A 13,768-nucleotide genomic window follows, 5' to 3' on the forward strand; every position below is an offset into this window, starting at 1 on the left:
AAGGATACATGAGACATCCGACCACTCACATCGGTATGAATCAATTCAAGGATCCCAGTCGCTCTGCTGTCATTGCTGGGAAAAGGGGATCTGGAAAGCTTCCCCATAGCACATCCTCTGCATACATCAAGGTGATCAGAACTGAAATCTGGCACACCAGTGGTGATCTCCCGCAATGTACTCAAGGCCCCATGATACATGTGCCCCATCCTACGGTGCCAAATCTCACACAACTTTGAACTACTAGATCTGTTGTCGGTCCTATCTCGGGTGCTGCTACTCAATGCCATCAAGGGCTGGAATGATAACTTGTACACCTTGGCATGGCACACACCAATCTCTCTAGCTGAAGAAGCTAGAGTTCCCCTAGGATATATAAGCACCTGCCCTCTCCTGAACAACACATCATACCCTCTGTCCTCAAGTGTTGAGACGGATATCAGGTTCTTCTTCATTCCAGGCACATATAAAACATATGACACTTTCAAGGGAGGTTTGGGTCCCCTATCAAATGTCAATGTCCCCACACCGACTGCTCTAACAATGTTTTCATCACCAAGTACTATCTCCATATCAGTATCCCTCTGAAAGCTCTGAGAAGTACTCTCTGACTCTTGTCATGTGGCGGGAAGCGCCACTGTCAACATACCAAATGCTAGAAGATGCTTTGTTAGTAGCTAGGAATGCACACTCCCTCTGAACCTATATGGCAGGTGATCCTGCACTAGTGGCCTAGCTATGAACCCAAAATCCCGATCAAAGCTCTCTATCTCTGCAAAAGATGCCATGGGTTTGTCTTTCTCTTTCTTGTTCTTCTTCTCCGAACACACAACAACATAGTGTCCCAACTTTTGACAATTCCAACATTTGACTTTGGAATAGTCATTCTCCTTGTTCTGTTGCTTGCCTTTACCTTTGCCTTTGTCTCCACTGTTGGAAGCTTTCTTCTTTGCTCTGCCCTTCTTGCCTTTTGCTAACAATGCCACATTGTCATCCTCCTCCACTTGTTTGGCTGCCCCAAGATGGTTCTTTCTGATCTCATTCTGAATGCAATCATCCCACAACCTCTCCCAATTGGAAAGGTTTTCCTGTGCAACAATGCTATCCACAAAATTCTCCCAAGTCTTGGGAAGACCATTCAAAACAATCCTCACCAACTCAGTGGGTGCAATGATCTCACCTGCAGCTGCCAACTCATCTCTCACTAAAGTGATTTTTGTGAGGTATGTTGTAGCATTGTCAGTCTTAGCCATTTCAATGGCCTTCAGTTTCTCCTTTAGGACCATTTTTCTGTTTTCATTTTAGCTCTGGTAAAAACTGGTCAAGGTTGTCCACATCTCATGTGCATAAGTCTTTCCTCTCACATGAAAAATGACATGATCTTTGATTCCTTCTAGAATCAATATTTTTGCCTTAGCAATTTTTTGTTAAACTCTGCCAACTGTACAGGGTCAACAGGTACTGCTATTGGGTTCTGTGTGTTTTTACCATAATGCCCCAGACTTCTGATTCCTCAAAGATGCTCTGGATTCTCTCCTTTCATGCACTGTAGTTGTTCTGCCCATCCAACATGTCTTCAAATCTCAAACCCAAAGACATGTTTCACTGTCCTACCAAACTGAAATTTTCAAATCTGTGGTAAAGGTTTCTGTTTTCTGTGTAGAAATTAGTTTGCTATAATTTTCTCTTTGTTGTCCCAAACTACACTTTTCAGCCAACCAAGCTCTAATACCATGAAGAAATTTCAACCCCCACTGCGGTTATCAGTTTTCCTTATCACTCCATGCACTTAATTTTAAATCCCAGCATGATAAAAATTCTAAAATCTAGAAATAACAATATTTTTCTGAAAAAACAAATTTAGAGATTTCACCACTGTTGAAATTGCAGAAATAAAACACAGCAAAATTATGACAGCCACACAGAAAATAACACTGATTTTTTGTCAATGTGACCCTTGAAAAACCCCCTACAACTCTTGGGGAAAACCAATTTGAGAGCTCTTCTTTATTTTTGAAAATGCTTTTACAGAGAAACTGAAACACATAGTAAAAATTCCAACAACCACAAATTACAACTTATCTCGATTTTCATGCTTGCACTCCGCCTTGAAAATGGTGCCAATCAGCAAACAGCCAAAATAGAATTTTTCCAACATAAAAACAGCATTAAATGTTGTACAACCTGCCTCGAAAAACATGCCCACAACTTATTGTATGGACTGTACGGATTTCAGTAGTACGGCTGCCTTGACAATCGTGCCCTTGTTGTTGTCCCTCTTCCTCAATATCTGTGCCTTTCTCCTACTGTACGGTTTTGCCTTGGGATGCATGCCAATAAATGTTGCTACTCAGATTTGCTGAAATGTCTTCTTGTTGCTCTCCTTCACTTCCTCACTGCTCAGAAATTTTCTCCTTGCTCTCTCTTCTCTTTCTCTCAAATGCTCATGAAAAAATGAATTAATATTTTCCTCTTCTCTTCTCCTTTTATTCTCTAAATGACCTTTTGGGTTACCCTAAGATCTAATGGCTGAAATTCACTTAGATCTAGGGATGAGAATAAATGTGCATCTAATTCTCACTTTCTATTTTTTAACTCACCCATTTAAATAAAGACCCACTTAGCATTTTATTTCCATAGTCACTTTTTCACTTTCTAATTCTTCATTGACTTTAATAAAGTCACCTTTAAATTAGAATGTAACTTTACCACTTATAAAGTCACTTTTAAATTAGAATGTAACTTTACCACTTATAAAATCACTTTTAAATTAAATTGACTTTACAACTTATAAAGTCACTTTAGGAGGAAAGTAAAAAAAAAATTTGGACACTTTTCCCTAGGCCAAAGATCAAAGCCATAGGGAACCACTTGTCCTCTAGTACCCAAATTTTAACATTGAGGTCAAGCAACCATTGAGTAAGTCATATCTAATGTGCAAATCCATCACGAACCATCTCACATGTCTAATCATACATCATGTACTGCAAATCTCATGAAGCATTGCCAAACATGGTGTAGACACTTTTCAAGTAACCTGAAAGCTAACACCTTGACATGGTCCTTACTATTATTTTATGGGGAGCGCTCATAAGGATGTTATCTTAAGGAGCATTTGAAAGAAAAGAAGATGAATGGCACTAGGAAACCCTCACACATGGTCAAAGAAGCATTTGTCATTATATAAGGAAGTGTTTTGCCTAGGAGACTAACAAGTGACATAAGGACTCATTCAAACCCGTGTTCATGCATAATGCATTGTTTTTAAAGAGTGACCTGCCTTGAAGAGCATTTATGACGTATAATTTAACATTTTTCTAGGAGAGAATGTGGATCTAGGATTCACTTATTCTTATTTTATTGTAAGAGAGGTTGAGCTAAAATTCTATATAAAGAGAAGCCCTCTCATTTGTTGAGCATGGTTGGATTTGGAAGGACATCCCCTTCAAGCCTAGTCAAAAATCTGTCAGGCGGAAGAAGTTAAGGGGCTTATTCAATGTAAGGTTCCCCGTTTCTCATCTCATAGGGCTGAATTTGATCGCTGGAACTGTGTCTGTAAAATCTGTTGTAAGGGACTATATTTAAGGGTAGTTATGCTCCAGAAAAAGGGAAAAGGTTGAGGTGAAATCTTCCTTCTTCTTGATGTTTTGTTATTGATCAATTCATAAGTTTTTTCTGCTGCCATTTCTATGTTTGAGGGACTGCTGCTATCTTTTGTTGTTCATGATTAAATACAAATTTACTACCCTTTTTTTGCTGGTTGAAGAGACACACCTTTGGCAGGCCCCTCATCTTAATTTCTGCACTTTAAAGCAGTCCACATGGTTGATTATAGCATATTTGTAACAACATGGTCACGCCTCATTTCATTTACATTTTGGACCCTCTTCAATCTAGACTTTGACTTCATTTTGGCCAAATAGAATGGCACTTGTCTTGGTCCACCGTCCCATTTAATCAAAAGTTTATTTTACACTTTACTTAGGGATTCCCCCTTTTTGCTGGAGGAGGGCCAGCCTGGAGAGAAAGAAGGTGGTCTTGTGGTGACATTAGACAAACCCCCCGAGTTCCCCTCAGGCTGCAATTGTGTCTCAGGGCTTTATCACTTTGAGTGCAGGTTTGGGAGGTAACATTGCACATCCAGCACAAAATATAATATTTATAAGGTTAATAATAGGTTTATAAATAAAAAAAATTAACTAATATTAAAATTTAACTCAACAGATGAATAAAGTCATCTTATACCTTTCAAAAGGTAGGACTCCAATTCTGATGCATGCCGGGAATGAAATGATGCCATGCTTCTTTGTCCATACTATTACTTCTAGTTAAATAAAATAATTGAGTTTCTTGCAATTAAGTTAAGGTTCTTGCTAAAAGTTCCCTTGAAGAACATGCAACTAAGGGAGTTAACCAAATCATATTAGATTGATTAAGCTTGTTTGTACTTACTATTTTCCCTCCCTTATTGTGCCTAACAACTTACCTTAAAAATTTTAGATGCCATTTTAAAATTAAAATATCCTCCGTAAGGAACTCAGAATTTAGCCAAACTTGAGTATATTTCCTACTGCTGTTTTAAGTTATGCGAAATTTCATCACACAAGATGTTTTCATGTATGCAATAGTAGTTAAGATAAATGAAAGTTAAATTTAGGAAAACCTGTATTTCTGATCGTGATCATGATAGGTGTTCCCTGAACTCAACTTTAGTATAAAGTACCTTAATAATGAAGAAACATATAATTATTTTTTTATTTAACAAGTTGCTTTTATGATCAAATAAATTGAAAATAAAATAAGTTTTACTAGAAAACAACCTCCCTTAAGATTTTGCACAATTGATTTTAAAATTTATATGTGATTTAGCTGAAGATATGTGCCAAGTCCATCTAATCCGCTTTAACATTATTCTCTATTTCCCTTTTGTTTATGTGGCTGATGACCTGCTTTAACGATTTTACGGGCACTTACAAAAATTTAAACAATTTCGCTGCGGATATATGGAATGGAATGGAATGATAGGTATTTGACAATCCTCATTTCATCCGCTTTAATTTTATTAGCTATTTTATTTTCATTGATGTAGCAGACGATGTGCTTCAAAGATATTACAGGCGACTTCAAAAATTTAATGTAACTTAATTGAAGATATAGGTATGTCGAAGCCTCGTTTAATCCTCTTTGTTCGTACAGACGTGTACTGAGGCATGAAAATTTATAAAATAATAATTGAGAACTGGCCCCTAATCCATTAGCCGGGAGTGACTATGGACCAATACGGAGAGTCCGAAAATATCGGAATTTCAAACTTCTGTTAAATAAAGCATTTTTTATAGACGCAGTTTTGCATACCTGGTCTTGTAGGACTTGTTACACCGCCAGTCCTTGGAAGAGAAGTTTGTATTAAGCTTGGGCCTTCAGCAACTGACTTCTCCGACACAGTTGACAGCTGCAGACTTCTGAAAATGGAAGATACCGACGGAAGTCTATCTCTCGACCTCAAATTTAAATATTTGCGGCCTTTCGAGTCGGCAGATTGTTTTTCATCTCTCAAAGGCTCGGACCGCGTCTTAATCGGATTAAGCCCGTATGGAATAGGCATGTCTTCACAAGAAATGCTCTTCTTCGCCATTATGAGACCAGGTGTTCAGAGAATAAAGATTGCTAGCGTCGAAGCCCTCAAAACATTGCTCCTTCATCTGGAACTCCACTTACCTGCTTCCCTCTTAGCTTTGACGCAGCCTATAGCTGGGACCCTCGAATAATCTCCTATACATGTCATCCTTTATCTCAGCCACCTTTATTAGTTTTGCCTCCAAAAATCGCTATCGGCTACCTCCTCAACGCCAAATTTGCTGTTTGCAAGATTCTCCACACAATAAATTCGAATGCAAAATCCATGATTATTATCTTTCCGCATAATGCCGTGTTCGAATTTGATGGGTAAGTTCTGAAGAGTGTTTTCTAGTCAGTGTTTTCTCCAAAGTCAACGAATGATAATTTGCTTGTCCAGCCCTTCCTTTTTGACAGAATCGGTTCTGCTGGATTTTCTACTAAGAAGGTTTCGGATTAAGAATATAGAGCTGTGTTGGGTTGTAATGGGTAAATATATTTATTTATTTAACAAAATATAAATTTCAAAATAAATAAATTATTTAAATTTTATAGAGCTGTGTTGGGTTGTAATTGGTAAATATATTTATTTATTTAACAAAATATAAATTTCAAAATAAATAAATTTTTTATATTTTTTATATATATAAAAGATATCAAGTCAAATAACACTAATAAGAAACAATGAAAACATTGATTTTTTTCTAATAAGAAACAATGAAAACATTGATTTTTTTCTAATTCAAGTTAATGAAGTTAAGAGTAAAGAACGAATGTGAAGAAGAAGAAATTATTTTAATGTCTACGAGGCTAAAGATAACCTATGGGACAGATTGCTTCTTCATTTGCTTGATGTATTTGGCCCTTTTTTCTGTGAATGCTCCCAGCTTCTCAACAAACCCCTCGAAATAGATTATCCCAAGAGTTCGCTGCCAGCATATCTACATAACTTTCCCTGTTGTCTTTGAAAGCCTCACATTCTAAAATGAAATGTTTTTGTGTTTCCACTTTTCCGGAAGAACAAAAAATGCATACCCTTTCCTCCCGCACCTCCTTTGGCCTTTTCCAGCACCCTGTTTCACAACGAAGTTAATGAGAATTAGTCCTTAACTAAGCAATAAGAATTTTGGCTTTCCAAGAGATATTGGCCTCTATGTATGCTTTTGGTTGATGATTATGAGTGGGATTAAACACTTCAATATAGTAATTTTTCTTTCTTCCTAGCTCCTTATCCCAAGTACGTTTGTGGAACCTTTCCATAACAAAAGCTTTTATCTCTTTGTTGTTTATGGGACACGCATTCAAGCAAATACCCCATTCACTAAACCATTTGTTATTTTGTTGCATCCAAGTTTTGTTGCTCTTGCACAATCTATCATTAAAGACAACCTTAGGCCATCTACCCTCTTCCATTTGCTCATTTTTTTTAAATACATTATGACTCACACCATAACAATTGCTTCAATAGCAGCAATCCATGTTTCACTTAACAAGATATCATAAGGAACTACACTTTTAATCTTAAATTTGTTTGTAATCAAATGCTTCTGAATTTTCTCAATTTGTCTCCACTGCATGTCGGAGGTACTGCTAGCCCACAGTTCACAACCATAGAGAATCACCGGAATCACTAGAAGCCCAAAAAGAGTTTGAGTGGTCTTCCAGTCCCATAACTCTGCCTCTCTACACCTATTTTGAAAAGCATAAAATGCTTTCCAACCCCCCAAAGTTCTTTTCTTTGTACAACCATTCCAGCTTAGATTTGTGTTGAAGTTAATCTCGGGGTATTTGTAATCCGCAGCTTCTTCCAGAATGTTGCCTTCAAAGTAGAACTTATGTTGGTTATGTTTTATTTTCTTAGAGAAGACCACTACTTTCGTTTTGCTGATATTGACTTGCATCCCCACACTTCCACAAAAATGCTCAAGGGATGGTAAGTGCTCTTGCAAACCAAGAGCCAATTTAGCAATCATAATAAGGTCATCTGCATACAAAAGAAGCCTTATAACAAACTTGCACAAATAGATACCATCAGCCCCTTGCGAATTTAACCACTCCTCAAGCTTGTTGATATATAAATTAATAGAATTAGTCTAGATTATTATATTGAGATGAGGGAACCATACTACAAATTAATAAAATAAATAAATTATTTAAATTATATATATATAAGAGATCAAGTCAAATAACACTAATAAGAAACGATGAAAACATTGTTTTCATTCTGATTCAAGTTAACGAAGTTAAGAGTAAAGAACAAATGTGATTAAAATCAAAATTTATACTAAAAACAACCTCAAATTAAATTAATAGAATTAATTTAGATTATTATATTGATATGAGGGAACCATTGTACAAATTAATATGGGAAGATATTTTATGATTTGTCTTGAGGGCTGTTGTCATTCTTGACAAAGAGGATTACTGCAAGAAGATGTTAGATCATCTATATAATAGTGGAAGCTATAAAAAGCTTCCCAAGAACCCTCTAAAGAATATTTCTAGGACTGTGGCTCTTGCCATCAAATCCAGTAGCTCAGTAAGTTCCCTTTGCCATAAACTCATTGAGAGCAGTCCCATTACTCCAAGGATCTATGGGCTTCCAAAGATTCACAAGGAGGGGGCTCCCCTAAGGCCCATTGTCAACACCATTGGTGGTCCTACCTACCTTCTGGCTAAATTCCTTGCCTTAAAGCTTAAACCCTTAGTTGGTCGTACAGAGTCCTTCGTCAAAGACTCTACATCCTTTGTTGAAGAGCTCAAGGACATAAAGCTTGACACTGGGGACATTCTTGTTAGTTTTGATGTAGTCTCCCTTTACACTTGCATCCCTATAAAGGAGGCCATGGAGGTGATCAACCACCTAACAAATCCCGATACCACTCGGTTAGTTGAGATCTGTCTCACTTCCACTTTTTTCAGTTTTGAGGGCGAGTTCTTTGAACAGACCTGTGGTGTTGCCATGGGCTCACCCCTATCCCCTGTTGTTGCTAATCTTTTTATGGAAGATTTTGAGTCCAAGGCTTTGGCCTCGGCCCGTCTCCTCCCTAAACTTTGGAAAAGATTTGTAGATGACACTAATGTCATCTGGTCTCATGGCCAAGAGGAGTTAGATCTCTTCTTCAAACATCTCAATTGTCAATCCTCCGCCATTAAGTTCACCATGGAACAGGAAGTTGATGGTTGCCTCCCTTTCCTTGATATTCTTATTTCAAGGAATATTGATGGTTCCCTCTCCCACCAAGTGTTTCGGAAGAAAACACATATGGAGCAATATCTTCATGCCAGTTCCCATCATTTCCTGGCTCAAAAGTTGGGCGTTCTCAACACCCTCGCTACTCGTGCCCTAAGGATCTCTGATGAAAAGAGCTTCGATAAAGAGAAATCCCATCTCCTTAATGTCTTTGTTGAGAACGGTTATAGTAGACACCTTGGTTAGAAGGCTTTCCTTAAAGCTTCCAAAAATTCGGTAGTTAAAAAAGAACCTAAAGAACGAGTCCCAGGGGTCCATCTTCCTTTTGTTCAAGGGACCACTAATAAGATTGTTAGGATTCTTAAGAAGCATAATGTTCCCTCGACCTTTAGACCCCTTAACACCATTCGTAAATCCCTCCGATCAGTGAAGGATCCTATCGACCCTAAGGACATGAAGGGTGTCTATATTATTCCTTGTTCCTGTGGGACCCCCTATATTGGTGAGACTGGACGCTCTATTAATCAAAGGATTAATGAGCACGCAACTGACCTAAAACATGGGAGAACCAAGTCTTCCGCACTAGCGGAGCATGCGGAGAAGACCAAACATCATGTTTGTATTGAGGAGGCCAATGTTATTGCTAAGGTTGCGCAGTTCCATCACCGAAAATTTAGGGAAGCCATTGAGATTGAAAGAAGGCCAAGCAATCTCAATAGAGATGACGGTTGGAAGATCAGTAGTTGTTGGATCCCTGCCCTCTCTTCCTAGTCGTTTCTTCCCCTTCCTCCCCTCCCTCTATTAATGGCTTGTTCTAGATTTCTAATTTTTCCCCTTGTTATCCTTTATCATGCTTTCTTTAGCCATTATTCTTTGATCCTCTTTGGAAATCTCCCTTGATTTCTTATATTTAAGAGATAGTCCTTTTCATGACTATCTAAATGGGTTAAATTATCTAATATAAGATATTTAATGTTCCCCAATCATTTAAGAATAATATTATTACTATAACAAGAATATAATAATAACTAACATTACTTTAGTGAATATTACTAATAATATATGTTAAATATTAGTATAAATATTCCATTTTCATGACTAATCTTGAATGATCTAATATAAATAATATAACAATTATTAATATTATTTTAGTTAATATTAAATCCTTACAATTTCTAATATCCCTAGATCTATTAATACATATTCCCATTAAATAGCTTTACTATTAAATTTATATTAATTAGTTACAAAAGCCATTAATAATGAGATTAATTCTATAACATTATTATAATAATAATATAATATTAATTATTATTAATTTAATTAATATTAAATCCTTTTTATTTTCCCTATATCTATTATTATATGTTAACATTTCAATCAATATTATTGTAAATATTCCCTAGATGTAGTATTGTTATCTCAAATCTTGTTAACTTTTTACTTAAAATAACACAAGATAGGTATTATAATAATATTTGTTTTAGCATAATAATATTATTATAATTAAACATTTTGAATGGTCAAATCTCGTTGTTTGATCTAATATAGTCGTTTTTCCAGTCAAACCTAGCCGTTGGAAGATCTCATCTCCCTATTTAATATGTAGCCATGATTTGATTCTTCACCTTGTCATCTCATCTCCCTATTTAATATGTAGCCATGATTTGATTCTTCACCTTGTCCTCACAATGAACCACATTCGTTGGTTCAAAACGCCTCAACAAATGTATTATCATGTGATTTTCACCAAATTGTTTTTTTCTCATAGACTAAAAATAGTTTATGAGATTATTAGTTCTTTTTTTTCGCCTTTTGCAATTTTTTTTTTTTTTTTTTGCGATTCAAATTGATGATGAGCTAACCCAACCTTTTATTGAAAAGAAATTAGTTAAATTATTTTATATATAATTTATATATGATAAAATTAATTTCATATTTTTCAATTTAAATTTAAAATAAATATATATTAATAAAAAATTACATTTAAAATAAAAATATTTAATAAAAAATTTGTAACAATTTATTTTATAAAAACTTTTTTTAAGGAGAGAATGTTTAAGTTATGAATGTTATTAAAAAAAACTTTTTAAAAGAAAATGATGTAAAGAGAATGATTAAGTTGTTAATGTTATAATAATATTTTAATTTTAAAAGGAAAACTACTTTTAAAACGAAAATAATATATTGTTGAATTGAGGTTTTTGTGATCCATATTAGGTTACGAGAGATTCTTTGGCGTAAATCACAAGATCTATCATTTGTCGATGCGTTTTGAACCAACTAGTGTGGTTCATCGTCAGGACAAGTTGAAGAACCAGATTGAACTTTGCATGATAAATAGCTTGAGCAGAGCCTCCAACGGCTACATTGGACTAGGGACCTTATATAAATAATCTAAAATAATAATGGACCATTCCTCTAACTAATTTAATTTAAATGGTTGTTAATTTAATAAATATATAAATGATTTAATTTCATTGGTTATTAATTTAATAGTTGGTTAAAGGGAATTAACTAATAAATCTATAGAAAATAAATATTAAAATAAAAGTATAATTAACTATTTATAGAGTTATAAAAAGAGCTTGGGCGTAAATCACATATAAATATTGGAATAAACGAATGATTCACTGATTCTAGAGTTTAAAAATAAATAAATAAAATAATAATACATACATAAATAAATAAATAAAAACAAATAAATAATAAAATAAATCAATAAATAATAAAGTAATTTAATAAATAAATAATACTTAAAAATTAAATAAATAAATAATACTTAAAAATAAAGTAAATAAATAATACTCAAAAATAAAATAAATAAATAAATAATACCTTAAAAAATAATAATAATAAATCAATACATAAATAAATAAATAATGCTAAAAATACAATAAATCAATCAACAAATAAATAAAAATAAATAACCGAATAAATAATACTAAAAAGAAACAAAAAAAAAAAATAAACAAATAAATTTTGTAGATATTAATAATAATAAAAAAGCGAGAAGAAATGAGGGGAGGGGAGGAGGAGGGGCAAACAGGAGGAAAGCGACTAGGAAGAGAGAGATGGGACCCAACATCTACTGATCTTCCAGCCATCCTCTCTATTGAGATTGCACGGCCTCTTTTCAATCTCCAGAGCTTCCCTGAATTTCCGATGATGGAACTGTGAAACCCTAGCAATGACACTAGCCTCCTCAATACAAACATGATGATTGGTTTTTTCCGCATGCTCAGCTAAAGCCGAAGACTTTGATCTCCTATGCTTAAGGTCAGTTGCGTGTTCACTAATCCTTTGATTGATGGAGCGACCTGTCTCACCAATATAGGGGGTCCCACAGGAACAAGGGATAATATATACCCCTTTCATATCTTTGGGGTCGATAGGATCCTTTGCTGATCTGAGGGACATACGAATGGTGTTAAGGGGCCTAAAGGTTACAGGGATACTATGCATCTTGAGAATCCTTGCAATCTTATCAGTAGTCCCCTAAGCTTTAACGGAGTCCTTAGTAAAAGACTATGCCTCCTTTATTAATAAACTCAAGGACATTAAGCTTGACCCTGGGGACATTCTTATCAGTTTTGATGTTGTTTCCCTGTACACTTGCATCCCTATTAATGAGGCCTTGGAGGTTATCAACCGCCTAACAGATCCTGACACTGCTCAGTTAGTCGAGATCTGCCTTACTTCCACCTTTTTCGGTTTTGAGGGAGAGTTCTTTGAGCAAACCTGTGGAGTTGCCATGGGCTCACCCCTATCCCCTGTCGTTGCTAATCTTTTTATGGAAGATTTTGAGTCCAAGGCTCTTAACTCTTCCCGGCTCCTGCCCAAGCTATGGAAAAGGTATGTGGATGACACCAATGTTATCTGGTCTCACGGCCAAGAGGAATTAGATCTCTTCTTCGATCATCTCAACAATCAATCTTCAACCATAAAGTTCACTAAAGAGCAGGAAGTTGATGGGTGCCTCCCTTTCCTTGATATTATGATTTCTAAGAATAGTGATGACTCCCTCTCCCACCAAGTTTTTCGAAAGAAAACGCATATGGAGCAGTATCTTCCTGCCAGTTCCCACCATTTCCCTACTCAGAAGATGGGAGTCCTCGATACCCTTGCTACTAGGGCCCTAAGGATCTCGGATAATAAGAGTTCCGAGAAAGAAAAATCCCATCTCCTTGATGTCTTCGTCGAGAATGGTTATAGTAGATACATGGGACAGAGGGCTTTCCTAAAACCTGCCAAGAATTCTCTTACTAAAAGGGAGCCGAAGGAGTGAATTCCAGGTGTCCATCTTTCGTTCGTTCAGGGGACTACTAATAAGATTGCAAGGATTCTCAAGATGCATAGTGTCCCTGTAACCTTTAGGCCCCTTAACACCATTCGTATGTCCCTCAGATCAGCAAAGGATTCTATCGACCCCAAAGATATGAAAGGGGTAGATATTATCCCTTGTTCTTGCGGGACCCCCTATATTGGTGAGATAGGTCACTCCATCAATCAAAGGATTAGTGAACACGCAGCTGACCTTAAGCATAGGAGATCAAAGTCTTCGACTTTAGCTGAGCATGCGGAAAAAACCAATCATCGTGTTTGTATTGAGGAGGCTAGTGTCATTGCTAGGGTTTCACAGTTCCATCATCGGAAATTCAGGGAAGCTCTTGAGATTGAAAAGAGGTCGTGCAATCTCAATAGAGAGGATGGTTGGAAGATCAGTAGACGTTGGGTCCCAGCTCTCTCTTCCTAGTCGCTTTCCTCCTGTCCGCCCCTCCTCCTCCCCTCCCCTCGTTTCTTCTCACTTTTTTTTCTTTTTTTAATTAATATCTACAAATTTTTTATTTTTTTTAGTATTATTTATTCGGTTATTTATTTTTACTTATTTGTTGATTGATTTATTGTATTTTTAGCATTACTTATTTATTTATGTATTGATTTATTTTATTTATTATT

At 35.8% G+C, this 13,768-nt stretch overlaps 1 protein-coding gene across 3 annotated transcripts in view; it reads right to left on the reverse strand.

Moving 5' to 3' along the window:
• Positions 1-6,023, reverse strand: part of LOC149224626 (putative serine/threonine protein kinase IRE4) — a 472,510-nt gene extending 466,487 nt beyond the window's left edge. The window contains exon 1 of one of the 3 annotated variants that reach the window (XR_016249525.1): positions 5,356-6,023. Coding sequence is in view for 2 of the 3 variants with exons in the window: in XM_089386195.1 (XP_089242321.1) it covers positions 5,356-5,635 (280 nt within the window). In the remaining variant the exon portion in view is untranslated. The remainder of the gene's footprint in view (positions 1-5,355) is intronic. The other 2 variants (XM_089386195.1, XM_089386193.1) reach the window with 2 other exon arrangements.
• Between the last annotated feature and the right edge of the window lie 7,745 nt (positions 6,024-13,768).

The sequence above is a fragment of the Pinus tabuliformis genome, chromosome Q (genome assembly GCF_031772625.1).
Source record: "Pinus tabuliformis cultivar Carrire ecotype Pingquan chromosome Q, CPIR1, whole genome shotgun sequence".
NCBI lineage: Eukaryota > Viridiplantae > Streptophyta > Pinopsida > Pinales > Pinaceae > Pinus > Pinus tabuliformis.